Source organism: Aulonocara sp. 'chitande type north' Nkhata Bay, linkage group LG17 (assembly GCF_057382095.1).
Source record: "Aulonocara sp. 'chitande type north' Nkhata Bay isolate Kocher_YH1m ecotype deep benthic linkage group LG17, A_spYH_male_GT1.1, whole genome shotgun sequence".
In the NCBI taxonomy this organism is placed as follows: domain Eukaryota; kingdom Metazoa; phylum Chordata; class Actinopteri; order Cichliformes; family Cichlidae; genus Aulonocara; species Aulonocara sp. 'chitande type north' Nkhata Bay.
The window spans coordinates 20,463,583-20,482,829 of NC_141360.1; the positions used below are offsets into that span (position 1 = coordinate 20,463,583).

At 40.8% G+C, this 19,247-nt stretch overlaps 1 protein-coding gene across 2 annotated transcripts in view; it reads right to left on the reverse strand.

The window, feature by feature from the left end:
• The window catches only part of LOC147310011 (thyrotropin-releasing hormone-degrading ectoenzyme-like), a 287,532-nt gene that overhangs the window by 164,782 nt on the left and 103,503 nt on the right, over positions 1-19,247 (reverse strand). For both annotated transcript variants that reach the window (XM_086270080.1, XM_086270081.1), the window contains exon 4: positions 17,631-17,757. In XM_086270080.1, coding sequence (XP_086126206.1) covers positions 17,631-17,757 — 127 coding nt within the window. The remainder of the gene's footprint in view (positions 1-17,630; positions 17,758-19,247) is intronic.

Here is a 19,247-nt window from a genome sequence, read left to right on the forward strand (position 1 = left end):
CCCCGGCGAAGGCGGATGAAAGCAGACGAAGCTGATGGAGGCTGGAGCGGTCCCACGGACCCTCCAGCAGACGACGAAGGCTGGTGCGGTCCCCCCGGACCCTCCAGCAGAGGCGGATGAAGGCTGGAGCGGTCCCTCGGACGCTCCAGCGAAGGCGGATGAGCAGCCCACCAGCTGCACACATGGACCCGCAGCCCACCAGCTGCACACACGGACCCGCAGCCCACCAGCTGCACACACGGACACGCAGCCCACCAGCTGCACACACGGACACGCAGCCCACCAGCTGCACACACGGACACGCAGCCCACCAGCTGCACACACGGACACGCAGCCCACCAGCTGCACACACGGACACGCAGCCCACCAGCTGCAGAAGGCTGGAGCGGTCCCTCGGATCCTCCAGCGAAGGCGGATGAAGGCTGGAGCGGTCCCTCGGATCCTCCAGCGAAGACAGACGGAGGCTGAAGCGGTCCTCGGACCCTCCAGCGAAGACAGAAGGCCGAAGCTGTCCCTCCTTCGGACCCTCCAGCGATCCCGGACGAGCCCCCATATGTTACACCCCGGCCTAGGCAACCGGGGTGCAACGCAGAAAAATAAAAAAAAGGAAAATAAAAATAATCCCAAAACGAGATTTAAAGCAAAACACCACATTTATTTACATCACCAAACACCAGACGTCAAACTATTTACAACGGGGGGGAGATCGCGACCATGACATACAGAAACACAGGGCTTAAATACATAGAAGGAGCAATTAGGGAATGGACCACATGAGGGAAACACAGCTGGGGCAAATTAGACCTGACGAGACAAGGAAACGTAAACTGAACACACTAAAATAACACAGACTTTCAAAGTAAAACAGGAAACACATGACAGTCACGCAAAAGCAACACACCGACAACACCAAAACGTAACACGAGGCTGCCGGACACTGGCGCCACCGGGCCCTCTGACCTCCACCAGTAGGCAACGGGTGAAGTGTCTTGCCCAAGGACACAACGACCGAGACTGTCCAAGCCGGCGCTCGAACCGGCAACCTTCCGATTACAAGGCGAACTCCCAACTCTTGAGCCACGATCGTCCCCACTTCACTTTACGACATGTTTCATTTGGTTGTGGTTTCTTCCAACACTCGATATTATTATTTATTTTATAATAAATGAAGGCTACACTTCCTGGTAGTTTTCAGCATTGCAGCTGGCTGCAGCTGTGGTGAAGTTTTTCACAACATTATAATAAATATTAATAATATATAATTAGGTGGAAAAATCAATTTACATTGTAATATCAAATAGAATAAATTGAAACTGAGTTTAATTACAGAAGAAATAGACCCTTAGATGTGTGCTGTACTATAAAGCGTTATTACAATGCTAAAATAAAAGTGTAAAAAAACAGTGAGTATTTAAAGCAGCGTCTGGCTATGACTTGAACATATTCTGAGGTTATCTTTTGGTGATGGTTATATGAATATCCAGCAAAGCTGCACGATGGTGTGGTGGTTAGCACTGCTGAAGCAAGAAGTGCAAGAAGGTTAGCAGTGGCGAGGGTGTTTCTGTGTGAAGTTGGAATGTTTGAATCTTTCCATGGGTCCTCTCTGGGTAATCCGGCTTCCTCCTACACTTCACAGATGTGCAGTTAGTGGTTTAAATGTTTATTCTAAATTGCCTGTAGGTGTGAATGAGAATGCAAATGTGAGTGCAGCCCTGTAACGGACTGGCAATCTGTCCAGGCCATACCCAGCCTTTCGTCATATGTTAGCTGGGATAAGCTCTGGCATGGATGGATGGATGGATGGATGGATGGGAAGATCATCACAGTATTATTCAAAACCAGTTAAACTTCAGGAAAAATCATTCTGACCAGTTAGAAAAGTGGCAACAGGTTCACTGAGAAGGCAACGACAATGCAACCTCCAAAGAGGGAATGGTTAAGCAGGTGAAGGCCACAGATCATTGCTCTCCTCGGTGAAATCAATTCACCTCAGTATCTCCTCAGGATCTGAGACATCCAGTCTCATCTGTGACTGTCATCCTCTAGCTGTTTGGAAATAATCCCTTTAAACTCTTGCTTAGAGGTCCTGGATGGTTGGGCTCTGCTTTGCTCACTGCTGGAAATAAATTCCTCACCTCTGGCTGTTTCCCAAACTGCTTTGAAACAGAGACAGTGTCCTAAAGAGACCCAGCGCTCATCCATCCTGTCCTTTGAACCACAGACTGGGCTCCAAATTACCTTTCAGTAGCGAGGTCATGGAAAGAAATTGTAGCTAAAAGACTTTAGAGGAGGATAACAGTGATAAGATCTTCATTCATTTTCCATCTTTTTTGTGCCTGCAGTACAAAGTCAACAGAGAGAATTTATTCTGAGCATCTTTAAAGGACAGAAAAGCAGTAAGAGGAGCTGATAAGTGGAGAAGAAAGGTTTCCAATCAGCATGCAGACTCCAGAAAATCTCCTTTACTTTTATAATTAAAATGAAACAAGTAATGGCTTGAACATTTCACTTGTTCTTAGTGCAACACTGACATTTTTTAACAAGTCCTTTGTAGGGCACAGTAGTCAGGTGGGGTTATAGTTTGGTTGCATTTTAGCTACCTGATAAAGAAACATTTTAAGAAACTACAAGATGTTGCATTAAAAATCTAATCTTAAATGCATTTTGATTTTAAAGACAAAGAAAACCTGTAAAACTATAACTCAGACAAATCACTAAACATTGTGAGGGTCCTGCTTTTAACTGCTTTGGACTTGGATATTTTGCCATATCCATCAGTTAGTTGGAGAAAAAGCCAAGATGTGCAGTTGAAAGAGCAGTGTGTTGCACCATGGGAAAAGCAGATGTTGTGGCACAACCATACAGTAGCAAAGTTTTAATTGCTTGCAGTACAATTGACTATTTTTCTTAGAGTAAATTGTCCCCATATGAGTACTTATAATAGAGTATACATTTTTTTCAGCTCTCTGGACTTTTAGGACCATGGGACTGCTTGGGGTCCAGATTAAGAGAAGCAAATATTTAAACATGTTACTGCTTCTGTGTTAAATCTGCAATCTCATAACTGCAACTTCTGAAACCCTAAACCCTAAGATCAAGTGCACCTCCCTATAAAATCTAACTACACATTGATGCAGATGCAAGCCTCACAGGTATGAATGTTGGCGGCCATGTGCAAAGGCTACACTGTGGGCTCTACAAAGATTCACAGTACAAGCATAATTCAGGCATAAGAAATACACTCTGAGTTTTCAATATTTGCCAAAAGGGCCCCGGTGAGTCTCAGACAACTTTAGTGATGCAAATGTGGGTTTAAGAGAAAATGATACCTCGTTCTTTCCCCCCCCCCAGTACTGGTGGTGTTATTTCCCCAGCCTATACTGTTTATTTGATTCCAACACTGAAATACTCCATCCAATAATACTATACGTTTGTGATTGCACCATTCATCAAATGGATATACTTCAGACGTCCAGGCTGGGAATCATTCAGCATACATTTCTCCAGAGTTGAGCCCGATAAATTCAACATCTTTTGGACGCATTGGGATTTCATCAGAAACTTGAAATGTGTGTTTTTCTAAGCTAGACAATGTACTGCAGGGTAAAATAGGTTCACTTTCTTTTTGTTCTGTGGGGAAACTTTGTAAAGTCTGCATTCTGTAAAACAATGTCTTCTTCACTTTATTGAATATTAATGCTAAATTCTTTCAAACAGCTCTGAATGAGGCGGATGACTGGAAAAGACTCCGGCTCTCATCTTAACTGAGGCAGCAGCAGGCAGACAGCTGACTGGCCTGCAGCTCTGCACGCGTGTGTGTGTGTGTGTGTGTGTGTGTGTGTGTGTGTGTGTGTGTGTGTGTGTGTGTGTGAGTGAGTGTGTGTGTGTGCGATTTAATATATGTGCTCGTGGTCATGTGAGCGTTTTAGTCTAGTCCATCTGCTGTTGTGTGTCACCCCGAGGCGACGGCATGAGAGAAAGAGCCAGGGACAAAGAGGAAGAAAACGAAAGACCGAAAGAAAAGATGAAAAGATACAGAAGTGGAGGAATGTAGGTTTGTGTGTTTCGGCGCGTGTGCTGGACCTCAGGCGGTGCTGTCTCTCTGTGGATCCCAGATGGAGCCAGAACTCAACAGAGCACATTAGTCCACTTGGCGTGTTCACACACACGTTCAGACACACTCAGATATTCAGTGTAATTCTCCTGACAGTCGGATCACCTGAGCCTCTGCTCACTCTGCTGCGGCAAGATTTCTGCTCCGCTGGAACAGTCAAATAAATTCCTACGGAAGCCCGGAGAGGCCCCTTATCGCTTCTTTAGTTATCTCGACTTCACAATTGAAAAGAACGAGAGGAAAAAATAACTCCCAGGGTGGGACTGGGTTCGGGCTGAAAGTGAAAGAGCTCAAGTATCTCTGGGTTTCATTTGCAAGCAACAAGAAAGTGAAGTAAAGGAAGTGAAGAAATAGAGGAGGGGAACAAATAAAAAAGGTATAGGTGTGTAAATTTTAAACCTCGGCCGGACTAGGATTTTAAAACTTGACTTAATAATAAAATACATCATCTAAAGCCTCTCCTCACTCCTCCAGAGCATTTCTTCACAAATGAAATCTAATCAGATTTCTGCTTCTTTGCCTTTTTGTGGTAGAAGTGATGGACTGTTTGGCAGACAGGCAGGGAAGTCACACTGTACGTCAGTAACTATGAGGCCAGGAGTCAAAGTTTCAACTTTACCCAAGAAACCAGATTTTCATGCTCAACAGGCACAAAAGGTATTATGTGTTCACAAAAACAGTTGCTTCAAGGTCTTTGAACTGTAAAGTAAACACTACATTCAGACAATCCCCGTGACCAGCACTTGGAAACAGTGGGGAGGAAGAACTTCCTTTGAAATGCAAGAGATCTACAGCAGAACTAGGCCGAGGCAGCAGCACTGCTGTGACCGACTGAGTTTCCCTCTGAACCATTCTTTGGGGAACAGTAAGAAGAAGGAGAGACTCATGTAAGTTAAATATGATTTATTTGTAGCCTTTACCTGTGATTGTTTTGGGAAATACTTGATACTTGAAGTTAAAAAGTTAAAAAGATAGATACTTGACTTAGATTGATTACTTTAGTGTGTCATGCTTCTCCTTTTTGGTGATTGGAAGCCCCAATCACACCTGCATCATTATCAGTAATGATGATCAGTACTTAAGGAGGGCTTTCCTTCCATTCATTGCCAGATTGTTCCGCTTGCTTCACGTTGGGCTCCAAAGTCTAAATGTTCGCAATAATTTCCTGGTTGTGATTCACATTCTCGCCTCCTCTCCTATGAGGCTCTTGGTGGGCTCCACTTAGTTTGCTGGAACCTTGTCTCGTGGATTAACTTCAGTTTTCACTGGGAACTCTGTAAATACCCTTCCAGCGTCACTGAAAGATTGCAAGCTGCCTGCTCCTCTTAGTGAAAAATTTCACTTGAGCTGACTTTGCTATTTAACCCTGAGATTGTAAATAAAACCTTTGAACTGTTGTGAGTCTGAATCTGCCGGGGGGTCTTTGGGTATGTTCACACTGCAGGTCTTAATACTCAATTCAGATTTTTTGATCAAATACGATTTTTTGTCTGCTCGTTCACACTACAAATAAAATGTGACAGCAAACGCGCTCTAGTGTGAACGCTCAAAGCGGCCTGCATGCGCAAAAGAAGACGTCATACACAACGCGCTCTGTTTAGACCCAGAGCAAACAATATTGTTTGACAGGTGGCCCTTAATATAAAGACTTCGGACTTCACGTTTCCCAATTTTTGCTTTAAGTTATTTTGTTATTTACATAATAATGTAAATAACCTAATAATGATCCTTATTGCTGTTTTAGAGAGGAGCGGTGCTTCAAAGGATAGTTGCAGATTTCTGTCAGAATCTGCAGATTATACAGTACAAATAAAATGTTCACGTTTCTCCAACGTTGTCTTCCCAACAGTTTCACTGACATCTATGCTGGATGGCCAGGAAGCGTTCGCGATGTCTTATCGGGCGCGTCTCCGGAGCTGATAATTGGCGTCTGTCTTGTGTCAGTGACGTAAAAGACGGATTTAATGCGACATGACCGTTCAAACAGCAGTCGCTTTCTAAAACATCGGATATGTATCGGATTCAGTACCACATACGAAAATGACCCAGATCAGATTTGAAAATATCAGATTTGTGCCGTTCACACTGTCAGACCATGATCGGATATGGGTCGCATAGGGTCAAAAAATCGGATTTGATGCGCTTTCGCCTACAGTGTGAACGTAGCCTTACTCTTGGTATGTAATCATCCAACCCGTTCTCACTCCCAAAGCGTAACATTTTACGCTAAGTGACAAATCGTCACCATATTACGTTTTCGGCTACCCACCACGTTCCTAAATGACGACCTCGGAAAAAGAGGAAATATGAGAACCGTCTGGACTGAACCTACACATGTTCGCTCTTATTCTTCAAATCGCTTAGAAACACGCTATTTAACATCATTAAAGTCCTGGTTAAGGTCAGGAATAAGGTTATGGTCAGGGCTAGGGATAAGGTTAGGTTTAGGGCTGGAATACAGGGCTGGAACGTCTACTCCCGCGGGAGCGTCATTGCACTGGATTCCAGCCATAACCCGCCGCGTACCATAAGAACGCCGAAGGTCTCCTTTCGCGTTCCTCAGGAACGCCGCGGGACGTGACAAAACGTCGACATGTTACGCCTCGGGAGTGAGAACGCTCTGAATCATCACATAATGAAAAATTCGTGGAATGAGTATCCACTCACACAGACGCAGGGAGAACATGCAACTCCACATAGCTGAATGTGTCAGGCCAGTGGATTCAAACCCAGGACCTTGTTGATATGAAGCAATGATCTGTGCTGTCCAAAGACATTCATGGTTGGTCAACTGGTGTTTCTAAACTAGTCATAGGTGTAAATTTCAGCATCTATCTGATGACCTGTTTACAGTGTACCACTCCCCTCGTCCTATGACAGCTGAGATAGGCTCCAGCCACATCTCCACCCTGAATTGGACAAGCAGAAGTGGATAGATGGATGGGTGGAATAAAAGGTTTGTGGCTTTTCCATCCTGCTTCTTCTGAAGTTCAGCAGTACAGAACAGAGACTGCACCTGACATCTGCTGAAGCAACATTAGATTTAGGCTTTTGAGATTATAACCTTCACTTGGATCCTTTGAAATATTAAAAAATTCAGAAAGTCACTAATGGATTTCTACTGTGTGTGAAGCATTTTGCACACTCTGAATCCAGTCAGTGTTTGCAGAGATAACCCATCTGTTGTTATCATGAGAAACAACATCTGATTGGCTAAGCTTCCTAAAACTTGAATTTTGCAGCTGTTGTTGCATCTGTGTGTAACTTCAGCTGGCACTCTGCTTGAGGTCAATGTGGTAACTTAAAATTCAGACATGATGTAGCCCAGAGCTTCGCAAAGTGTGGGGCCCACCCCCTAGGGGTTTTGGGTGGGGCGCAGAGCCATTGCAGGGGGGGGGGCGTGGTATGAAAAGGGGCAAAAAAACCACGCTTGGACACTGCTAGCGCGGGGCGGCCACACAAACGCAAAGCAGGAGATAAAGCATACCTGAATATGTTTCCAAACCAAGTTCATTCTAAGACAAAGACTAGAAAATATGGTGAAGCATGTCTTCCCTTTGGCTTCACCTGCACAAGTGCCAAGGTAGGTCTCCCCTGCATAATTGGTTTTCCCTGCGGCGGGAGCAGCGCTGGGCTGTTTAAATCAGGGACAAACAGTATCCCACATTCTTGATTTGTAGTTCACAAACACTTCTTGTAATGACTAACTACTCCTGACATTTTGGAGATGTTAGCTCGTTATACAGTAAAGTTACAGTGGGATCCAAATAATATCAGGCTGATCCTGCCACAATGTGTTCCCCCGGTTCAAATCACGGACTAACAGTATCCCACAGTTGTTTATGTTTTTAAACCCATTTTGCACAGAGAGACATTTTTTTCTTGTAAAACAAAGGGGGCCAAGCAAAAAAAGTTTGGGAACCACTGATGTAGCCAGACGTTTTCCCTGAGCAGGTGTAACTTGGTCCTTGCTTAGAGCTGGAGGCCATATTTGAAGTGAGTTGTATAGCTTCAGTGAAATTATGCACCAGTGAAACCACAGCCAGGTACATTTACTCAAGTCCAGTTTTATGTAGTAAAATCTTTGCACTGGAAGAAGATCTATTTATTTGATAAGTTTACTGTACAGATGATTTTTTTTTTTAAATTACAAGCATGTGAAATATAAAGTATGTCTCATGTTAACGTTGGGATTTGTTGGGAACGTCATCCATTGTTGTTACTTGCCATGTTTGAAAAGTAACAATTAGCAACTTGGCCAAAAAAGTAAACATTTTCGTAATAAATACCACTCTTTTATAAAAGAAAACAAAAACTATGAAAAAGTAAGAAAGATTCCTTATATGGGAACTTTTTCTGTGTCTCAAATTCCATACTTTGGTATTTAAACTTCACATTATTGTGCATAATCTGCACTGTCAATACAGCTCCATGAAGTGCACATTAAGAATTCGGATGGTATATTTATAAAGATAAATAAGAATTCACACCCACATCTCTGACAACTGGTAAATATTTGTGAAATGCAGCAGCTAATGGCCTAAAGTGGAATTCCATACTTCGGGTATCACACTTCTGTCAGTTTGAGCAGGTAAACAGAGTGAAGGGTTATGGGCATGCAAACTAAACAGACACATCTGTGTGCAGTACAGGAGTGTCAGCAGGGTGCACCATAAAAATGATGACCACAAAAAACATTAAAGATAAAAAAACAGAAATAACAACACAAACTTTTTTTTAACAACTATATTATTACTTTAGTCTTCTCCACAGCAGGAACTCAGCTAATCGGCCAACAAAAACACAAATACAAGCAAGAGAAGCACACAGACAAGTTATTCAACATCTTTGACAGTGCCCCCTGGTGACAATACACAGGTAGAACACATAGATGATGGTCTGCTCTAAGTAGGACAAACGCAAATGCAAGTCAATGGACAGTCTTTATAATTCAATAGACGGAAGTTTACAAACATTAGCATCCAAACTTAGAGAGGATTTTAAAAATTGGAAAGATGACAATCAATCCTAGAACTCAGATATATTTTGTAACGTAGCTCCAAGGAACTAACCATGGCCATTATACTGCAAAACTATATAATATTGACAAATGCAGCTGTGAGTGGACTGAAGCATCTTCTATAAGAATTGCCAGCTGGATGAATGTAAGGGTGTCAAGACTCTGTGACCTTTCTGAAGTAGCTATGCTTGAATTGTATTGGTTTTACACAGCTGGATTAAAATCTGTGCTAATGTCACCAATAATGTTACTTCTTTAGTTTCATTTGCCAGTCATTTGGCTCACCACACTTTGCAAAATACTTGGATCACCATTTTTTTTATCCTTTAAATGTACAGTTGTTTCTCCAATGATCACGTTTTCTACACCTACTTTAAAGCACAAACAGGAAACATAATTTTAGTAGTGTCTGATTTGTGCATAAAACTACGCTACCAACAGTGGACTGTATTAAAGTGATGCCATAGTTTTTGTGGAAACTTCCAGGAAATGCAAGGATGATTCCTGATATTTATATGTGACTAAAACCATGGTCCAATCTAACCACAACCCAACAGCTCTGAGTTCCATGATGTCCATATACATTATATCCAGAATTTATCCAGCTAGTAAAGACACTGTTTGGGTTAATTATCATCCAACAGATACATTCTGTACTTTTTTAGCTGTAGATGTTGGAATATGTGAAGCAGAAGAAGAGCTGGACAGACAGACTGACATCTTAACGCTTGTCTCTAACAGGACAACTAGCCAAAATTATTCCTGCTATTACTCTGTTTTTATGGCCTGTCATCGGTCTGTGCAGAGCAGTTTTCCCTCTGTCCCTTTAAATTTGTATCTCAGCTCATCATTTCTCTCTCGCTCTCTCAGGGGAGCTTGATGCCCTGCATGACAACAGATGGAGCCCTGAGGCTTTGGGACCATGCACACACACACACACACACACACACACAGAAAGACAGAAAGATGGCAACAGTAGGACGGGGTTAGAGGCAAACTGTGGTAAAAACTGATGTCATCATCAGTATGAATGGACACATACTCCATGATTACGTGCTTATATGTAGATGAACGGGGGAACGCCCACAAAACTCATTTTTAATGGAAGACTGCATTCAGTCGCTGCTGACACACACGCATTATGTCCCTCTCTCTCTCTCTCTCTCTCACACACACACACACACACACACACACACACACACACACACACACACACACACACACACACACACACACATTTACTTTCATTCACATACAGGAAATATCTGACTCAATTTAAAACAGAAAGTCAAATCAAAGAGGAATTCACACAGAGGCTTTGCTCTCTTTGCACTCGTGTATTTACCACAGCTGACACTTGAGTTTGGATCTAATATGAGTTTTCAAAACTTCAAAACAGTGAACTGGGAGGACATCTGGGGATTTCTGGACTACTGTTTGGCACAGTAACACAACAGCCCTCGGGTGACTCTTCATCCGTATGAGAGTCTGACTGTTGTTCAGGATCACAGTGACAACACGCTAACCGGCTGAAACATATTTTCTCTATCAACTTCTATCCTGCACAACTAGGCATGATGGAAAATGTGGGTTTACTGTGGACTTAAGATAAGTTTTTAAAAATTCACAGTGTCTCAAACACAGATATGAGAGAACACTTCAGAAAAGAATCACTCTCGGGTCGGCTAAAATTCCAGTGTGAACATTGCTTAAATCTGAATCCCACCCATAATGCTCCTGGCTGGTACGGCAATCATAGTCAAGCCTCGCAAATGTTCCTCTAGGTGTACAAATCACTGTTTCAGAAATACTAGTCCTTATTAAAATTCATCAGCTAGACAAGTACGCACATAGGATACAGTCTCCATTGCATGATGTGTACTAATGGGAGTACTCAAATTAAGACACACTGTATGACTTTATCCGCACCGGATAATTTTTTCTGTACATGGTATTCCATCAGACAATTACTTAACTTCCAAGTTAAATTACAATTTTGCTTACAAGATCTCTGGTGCATCTTTTACTGTCATCATGCTGCAGTCACTGCTAGCCCAGGGGTCTCATGCTCCACCTATAAACTGCATCTTCCTTGGTTCTGACAGGGGAGCCTTTGTTTCACATCACTCCATATTTATCTTTCCCTTCATTAAATGTCCTCACTCTATTGTTGAATCCCTGTGAAAGCCATATGCTTTCAATATACATATATAATATACCCATGCAAGTGCCTTGAGGTGGACTGCAGTATCTGGAATTAACTTAATGCACATGCTACAATGCACATGATGCAGACTTATCTGCCTGTTTTGTTTTACATGCTACTCTTCATTACTCCTCATTACCTTCTACAGTTAGTTTCAATTACATCGTTACTGTCGTATGAAAACCTCGTTTCTGTTACATTATATAAAAGATAAGACAGATTCGGGAGGCCAATAAAACCCGTTCCTCACAACCTGACATCAAAGAGGTTCAAGCTTTTAACCTGACACTTTTGTGCAGCCAGGTCTGGACCACAGGATGTGACATCACCTTTAACTCAGCATGGGGCAGCTCGTTAATGCTGCTAATATCACTGTAAAGGTCAGGGAGGGTGGAATTAAATGTCAGGCCTAATCTGAGGCGATGAAAACAAACAGGAAGCTTTGACTGAAAGTGAATTTCTAATGTGATGGATGAATGTAGACAGCAAGAAAGTGTCTGACATATACAATATGGAGCCTCAGTGATCACATTAGCTTGTTTGGGTGAAGAGAGGAAAAAAGAAATGTACCGCTGTAACACAACTAATTGATTCTAGCAGGTCAGAAGAATAAAACACAAACAATTATAAAGACACGAGAAGAAAAGAAGAAGGAGGATGAGATGAAATTTGACTGTTCTGAGAGGATTCATTAATCTGGGCAGGAAGAAGCATAGCAAATAGCACAGCTACATAGCAAATATGGCTGCACATATATACTGCTGCAGAAAGGCTGAAGGTTTTATAGGAGGAAAGCCCAGGACGCACAGACGAAAAAGGCTCATACTGCTATAAAGTTTCAACTGACTGATTCAGTCAGCTCATGTTTCTGGTAAAGCAGAGGAAAAATACTGACTAGCATTAAAATGCCAAGCAAAAATATTCAAATGTGTTGACATGACACTTGAAACACTTTAAAGTGGCATGCTTTGATTAAAAACAAGCTTCCAAGTCAATTATGCAAAGCATGACAGCTGTCCTCACTCTAAAAAAGAGAACTTTATTTTGGTATAAGCTTAGAATTACTTTGACTTTAGGAGTTAGTTTTTTGGATTTGTTTTTATAATGACTGGTGAGTGAAAGCACAGTACAGTGGTGAGCACTCACACATTTGGTTGTTTGCTGTATACCACACCACACCTTATGTGGGTATAGGCCTTCAACAAGTGCCACTGTCTAACCTTTATATTAGTTACTTCCTGTTTTACTTTGGTACTCATTTCTCCCTTATACTTTTTATTCAGTTTTACAGTGTGAGTGTAAAGGGTGCAGACAGGAAGACACAGACAGGATGTTGAAAAGAAGGTCAGTCAGTAACATAACAGCAAAGGAAAATCAAGCACAACATGAACCATGAATCAAACCATATTGTCAAAATAAAGATCAAAGCTTCATGTTATCCTTTAACTGAACATTTTATTTATCAAAGCACGCTGAAACATGAATCCATCTTGAAGGAAAAGCCCTCAGGAGACAGTTTGATAGTATGTTTAGTCAGATAATATCACTACAGACTAGTGATGGTGGACATATCTATATCATCTTTGCACTTAAAGTAAACTTTCTTTGCAATTTAGTGGATTTTGATTGGACTTTTTTAAATTCACACAGACATAAAGTCTTAATTTTAATATGACGGTGGACCGTTTATAGCAGCAGGGTTTGACAGCCCTCAGGCAGGTGTGTCTGAGGGTTGGAAACACAGGTAACTGAAGTGACACCATCATATCTGAGACAGCTGTGTCAGAAAGGGTATCAAGAGAAAGAAGTCAATTTCATAGCCAGACGTTTGTCTGACCAAGTGACAATATATAAAAATGAATGTACAGTTAATTCTAGGAAGCACACATATATTTAATTCCAAGTGTTTATAATTAAATTATTATGTTATCATTTATTATTTTTACCAAGACTATAGAACAATGCAGAGGCATTTGTGAGCACTACAGTGTTTCTTGGCAGTGATTAATACAATATGGTCTCTGTTACCCTTCACTCGACACATCTTTTTGGAATTTAAAAAAAAACTGAATTATGACAGAAAATCTCAAATGCAGCACAGCACCACTGGCTCCCACTACATTCTTATGAAAAAGTTAAAAATATTTTAAAGACAAACCCTGGCTCTCATTTGGAGCTCGCTTCACTTAATCCATAATGTCTGAGTAAAATTTAAATCAGATTTAGAGCAATTTCCTTCTGAATGCAAATTGCAGAATTCTGCTGTGCCCACAGATAAGACATCTTATACACCACTGGAAAGCCTCCAGACCTTTTCTGAATTCTGGGCTGTATACTGAAGAGTTCTTTTATGCAAAACACACTGGACTGGAGGTCACATATTTGGCTGCCATCTCGCTGTGTGTCTCTGCTTCAATCTACCACTATCTGCATCTGGAACAAACTCATGGTTATTCAGTTTGCACTTGAGATGCAACACTTCATTTGCAACCCATGGACAATCTTTGGAGCAACATCCCTTTTCAAAACTTGCACATAATACCAAAACCTAAAATTTTCTGGACATTTCTAGCTACTAGTTCTTCTTTTCATTACTTTTGATCATTTTGTTTCATTTTACAATAAAAAACAACAACAACAACAACAACAACAACAACAACAAACAGACAAAGTGGCAGTGAGGAATCTAAAATTCAAATATATAGATTTCTTTGATTTATTGCGCATCTGAGCTGACTCTTCATCTCCTCTCAGCATTTGAAAAATGGCTTGACAACACTTTAATTTTCATCTTTTAATAACATGAGCTATCATACATATGTTTTCAGCTTTTGCCACCACCTCCACGTTTATAGTTCTTCAACTAAAGGTTCAATTTGAATTCCATTAAGTTCCTCTTATCCAGCAATTATGACCACACTAGGTGTTAAAGTGGGCTGGAACGACCTGGAATGATGTTCCAACACCTTCAATTAATGCACAATTAAATCTGATAGGCAGATTAATGCATGATACTGCCAAGCCAGTTAATTTTTCATGTGTTGAAGCCTGGCATTACCTCCAGTTGATGGCATGGTAAGAGGTGCACTAAATCATTTTAAAAGGCAAGGACAGCCCAACAAGTATTGTTTTGTAGTTTTGGATATTTTTTTCTATTTGATCTAAACATAATGTGTTGCTTTATATTTAGCAAACATCTCAAAAGCTGAGGTATACTAATTTTGTGTGACTAAAATTTTGATGAATAGGCAGGTTTAGTAGTGTTCATTGCAGACTAAACTGGTTGGTTTACAGTATTGTGGTAAGGACTGCAGTAATGCACTATGCTGGACTGGTGCAGAGCAGGCTGTGATGTTCATGGTCAGTGTTAAGCTACATTAAAGGGTAGCAGACATCAAGTGGGGGTATTTTATCTTAACCCTTTAAGACCTACCATAGAACCAAGTCCGCCAGAGCTTATATTATATTTTTACATGCTGTGGAGCCATTTTTGGGAGCATTTCAAGTTGCTATACATCAATACAACCATTATAGCCCAGATTTTAATAATATGTATTCATTAAGTGCATAGTAATTACATAAATTGCAAAAAAGTGCAATAAACTACAAAAAAATTGAAAATCGTTTTTGATTTTTTAACATATATTTGTAGTTAGAGAAATTTAAGAGGCTTATCCCTCAAAACTGTAAATACAAAAAAGTTGCACAAAATAGTTTCCCACCACAGGAAATTTATTTTGAGTGTCTTCATAGTTTTATTTTTGAAATACACCAATTTTTATACACTGCAGGAAAAACGAAAATAAATATTATACTGCAAATTTGCAAAAAAGCAGCATATGCATCAAAATAAACTATTTCCAACAGTGCAATATGAGTCCTAAGCATCCCAGAAACGACACAGAAAGTCATAAAGTCAAAGATAACTTTTAAAAAGAGCAGTATAGGCCCTGAGGCCCTGATCGCAAAAAAGACTACATTTCCGCGAAAATGACGTCACTTCCGGTTTCGGCCAGGTAATGGCGGAAATGCAAAAGTTCGCGCTGACGTCTATTCCAACGTAGGAAGTGTTTTGAACAGCTGATCGGACCAGCAAAGCGTGTTTCTGGAATATTATGTTTTTGTTCCTGAAAGCGCTTTTTATGCAGTTTTTGCAAAGCTTTATGTGGAAGGAAACCGTGACCTAGGACAAGCTGATGGCACAATATGTAAGTACAACTCCTCCGGTTTCATATGCAAAAAAAATTTTTGCGCTAGCTTACGTGGTTGCAGTGCTACCGGGATTTAAAAATAGTTACGCATAACAGAGCGTTCCCGCTCCGATCGGCTCTAAAGGGTTAATTTCAGGAGTGGGACCACACCCACATCCATGCCCCATCTGCCCTTCAGTCTATATATGCCCCTTCACCAATACCTGCTTTTCATACCCCCCTCCCCCATCTTCTTTTCTTTTACATGTAAAAGTACATGGGGATCTACCTGGCCCGGGAACTGCTGCCAGTCCCATCCGAGGCCTTCCCCAAACCGCAGCATCAGTCCACAGTCCATCACCCATTGTACAGCTCAACTGAGGGTGTGGTCCCAGCTAGCGAATTTATCTTTAAACTGATGATGCAATTTGATTTACTCACAGAACACACAGACCTCTAAAAAGTTTTACACACAGGATGCATTAAGTTTTTGTCACTATTTTGTGCATTAAAAATGCAGCTGTTTACACTGACCTGTAGTTCGTGCTCTAGTACTGAATATACAATGATATAGAAATAGTTAATTAATACTTCATTACCTCCGATACACAGCTAGAGACAGCTCTGGATTAATCGGCTCTCTGAAATGATCTGTTTGCCTCCTCAGATGTGGTCCCAACTGCCAATACAGCTTCAAATCTGGGCTCAAACCATGAAATACTCCGTCCTGCTGTCTTCTCTTTGTGAAACCAGAATCTCAGTTTTTCAGTCTCGGGTTGCAAAAACGTGACGTGTGTGTATATACATTAAAAAAATCCTGAACTTTGTGTTGTTTTTTTTCTCCTAACACTTCCAGTGTGTAAAAGTCTTTATACTAAGTTTATGCTGTATAGAAATCCTGATAGCTTCTGTAATGTCTGGTTATATCTTTTTATATTCGACTAGCTAACAAACACATGGCAACTAATCAGAGCTACTCTCAATGTTAGGATGCCACTTCAACCCCTGAGTAATTTATACAGAAAAACTACAAAACGTTGACTTTTAAGTGACTCAAAAAAACTACAACAAGAAGACTGTTACCACTTCACCTTCTTCCAACTTTAGCTTTATCTTCAGTTCCATTATGTGCTGATTTCATTGAAGTCATTAAGTCATCTTACCACCTCATTCAAAACTTCTTTCAAACTTGTTTCAACTTCAGGTTCAGCTTCAGTTACATTATTCCACTCATTTAGCTGTTAGCAATCTAAACACGGAGGACAAAACAGTGTTAATCAATTCAAAAAAAATAATAAAAATAATTGTCATGCAAGCTGATAGAAGTCCTTTCACTGCCACTTACAGCTTGCATTTTAAACACTGTAGTTTAGTTTCATGTCTGAGCTGCAGTGCACCAAGGTCAGCTGTCACTGCCATACAAATCCATTCAGAAGCTTCAAAGAATTAACTACAGGGCATTTAAACTATTTTATGTCTGTAGTGAGGCAATCACATTTTTTACACTTTTACTGTAATTCAACCAGTTATATAACAGAGTCTAAAAATATAAAGGATGAAGGGACAAAGTTGGCATTGAACTTCAGTACTTTGAAATCTTACTCTGATGCGTGTAAAGACAAACCCTTTTCTCCTTTAATAAAAATACCCTCTGACTGTGCTTAATGTCTACAACTGCCATGAACTGGCTGAGGTTCAATTCCCAGACCTATTCTCTTTGTAGCCCCCAACACACAAAAGGAAAAGGAGGACAGTGTGCTTTCTTTGCCCCATATGAGTAAAAATTGATGAGCCTAACAGTAATTGTACAAAGGACAAAGAGTTGGCTGACTTCCCTAAAATGAGACACCCAGGAAGTGGAAGCTGTTTTTCCTTTCCTAATTTGGATCGGCAGAGGGATGGTAAGTACACAGTGTGGTTTTTATTTAATGAAAGCTGACAGGAAATCAGACTTCAGGAGAACAAAGTATTTCGTCCCAACTTTACTTCATCTCCACACAGTCAGAGAGCTGCGGTGCACACTGAGCAGATCCTGGCAAGACAATGAAGGAGACGAGCCCACATAACGTCAGAGGAAGGACAGCACGTCAGCAGCCTTACCTAGTTTAGGCAGAGAGTACTGGACTTTGAAGTAGTCCTGATAAAATCCGAGGAGCCTCTTAGTAATGTGGAGGGCGTAGTCCCCTGCTCCGCTCAAAATGGCATCTGGCCGAGCATAGAGACGGATCTGAAGACAAATACAGAGGAAGAAATGGAATTAAGCTGATTTTAATTGAGATGGATCTAAAAACAGATACAGAGAAAGGAAATTGGAATTAGTGTATGCTCAGCTCTACAGAGAACAAAATGAAATTAAGCCACTTTTTTTCAAATCTATACAGAAAAGGAAATTAAATTTGACAGATACAAACAGGAGAACGCTGCGTGTATATTAAACTCTTCAGGGGAAATAATACAATCAGAGAGAGTTTAAGTTTATATCTGCAGAAAGGAAAAATTATATTTGAGAGATGTTTTCTTCGAAATTTGCGAAAAAACAAATGGAATCAGGTCCGTGTTAGGTGGGTCACATCTACAGACAAAATAAGTGAATCAGGTCGACTTCATATTCTGCTCTCCAGACAGAACAATGGAGTCTGGTTGATTTGGTTCAAATATAAAACAAGAAAAAAATTGATTTACAGCTGTGAGCAAGAATATCGACTGTAGATGGAAGCAAAAAAAAATACAAGAATGTTAAATGTTCTGCTTCAGGTGGATTCCAGTATTTCACACAGTCTAATGATCAGTGTGGGCTCATTATTGGACAGGGGTTGGAGCAGCTGCATCATTTATTTATAAAGGACAGTTCACCCTAAATCAAATTTACATATTTTTCTATGGACATGTAGCAATATTTATTCATTCAGACTGTTTACTCAAGCCCCCCGCATTTCTTTATATTTTGTGTCCAGGGAGCCAGACATTTTGCAACTTTTAAAGTGCTCCTGAGTAAGAGTTCTGCAGGCTTTTTGGTCTTTTTTTTTCGACATTTTTATAGGAAAGCAGGCATTAAAAAAGGAATGAACCAGTGTTGTGTCTGCACTTAACAGAAAATTGATTAAAGATTGAATTTTAAATTGCATATGTAGTTTGTTATTAATAGCCTGTCACATAAACAAAAACATAAAAAAATATCCCCATTTCTTAAGCTGAATTGATGACAAATGCCAAAGATTACACAGTTTGAGTGGAGTAAAATAGTAATTTTATACCAGCAAAGTAATCCTCACTGGGAAGCCTGAATGGGCTATTAGCCAAAAAATCCCTATCCTTCGGTGCAAAATAGGGAAAACTGGACAAGTGGAGAACAAAAGTAACAACCCCCTTTGCTAGGAAAAATTCAGCAAAGACCTGACATGGGACCCCAGAGTGGCATCTGGACTTGAACCATGGCCACACTGGAACTGAACTTAAGATGAAGGTCAGCAGGTCTTAGCTGGTGGTCAAAACTAATAGAATTATAAATGCAGTGGTCAGGCTGCTGACCTCTGAACCACTGCAGGATGACATGCTGACAAAGTGTGTGTGAGAGACACTCCAACTCATCACTGTTGCTGGGATTAAAATGATCATCTGCTCTTTCGAAAGTGAATCTATTGTTTGGTGAAGATGGCAATTTGTACTTGAGAAGAGGTTCTTTTTTTGTGCCTCACAGCTCCTGACAAGCTGTGGGTA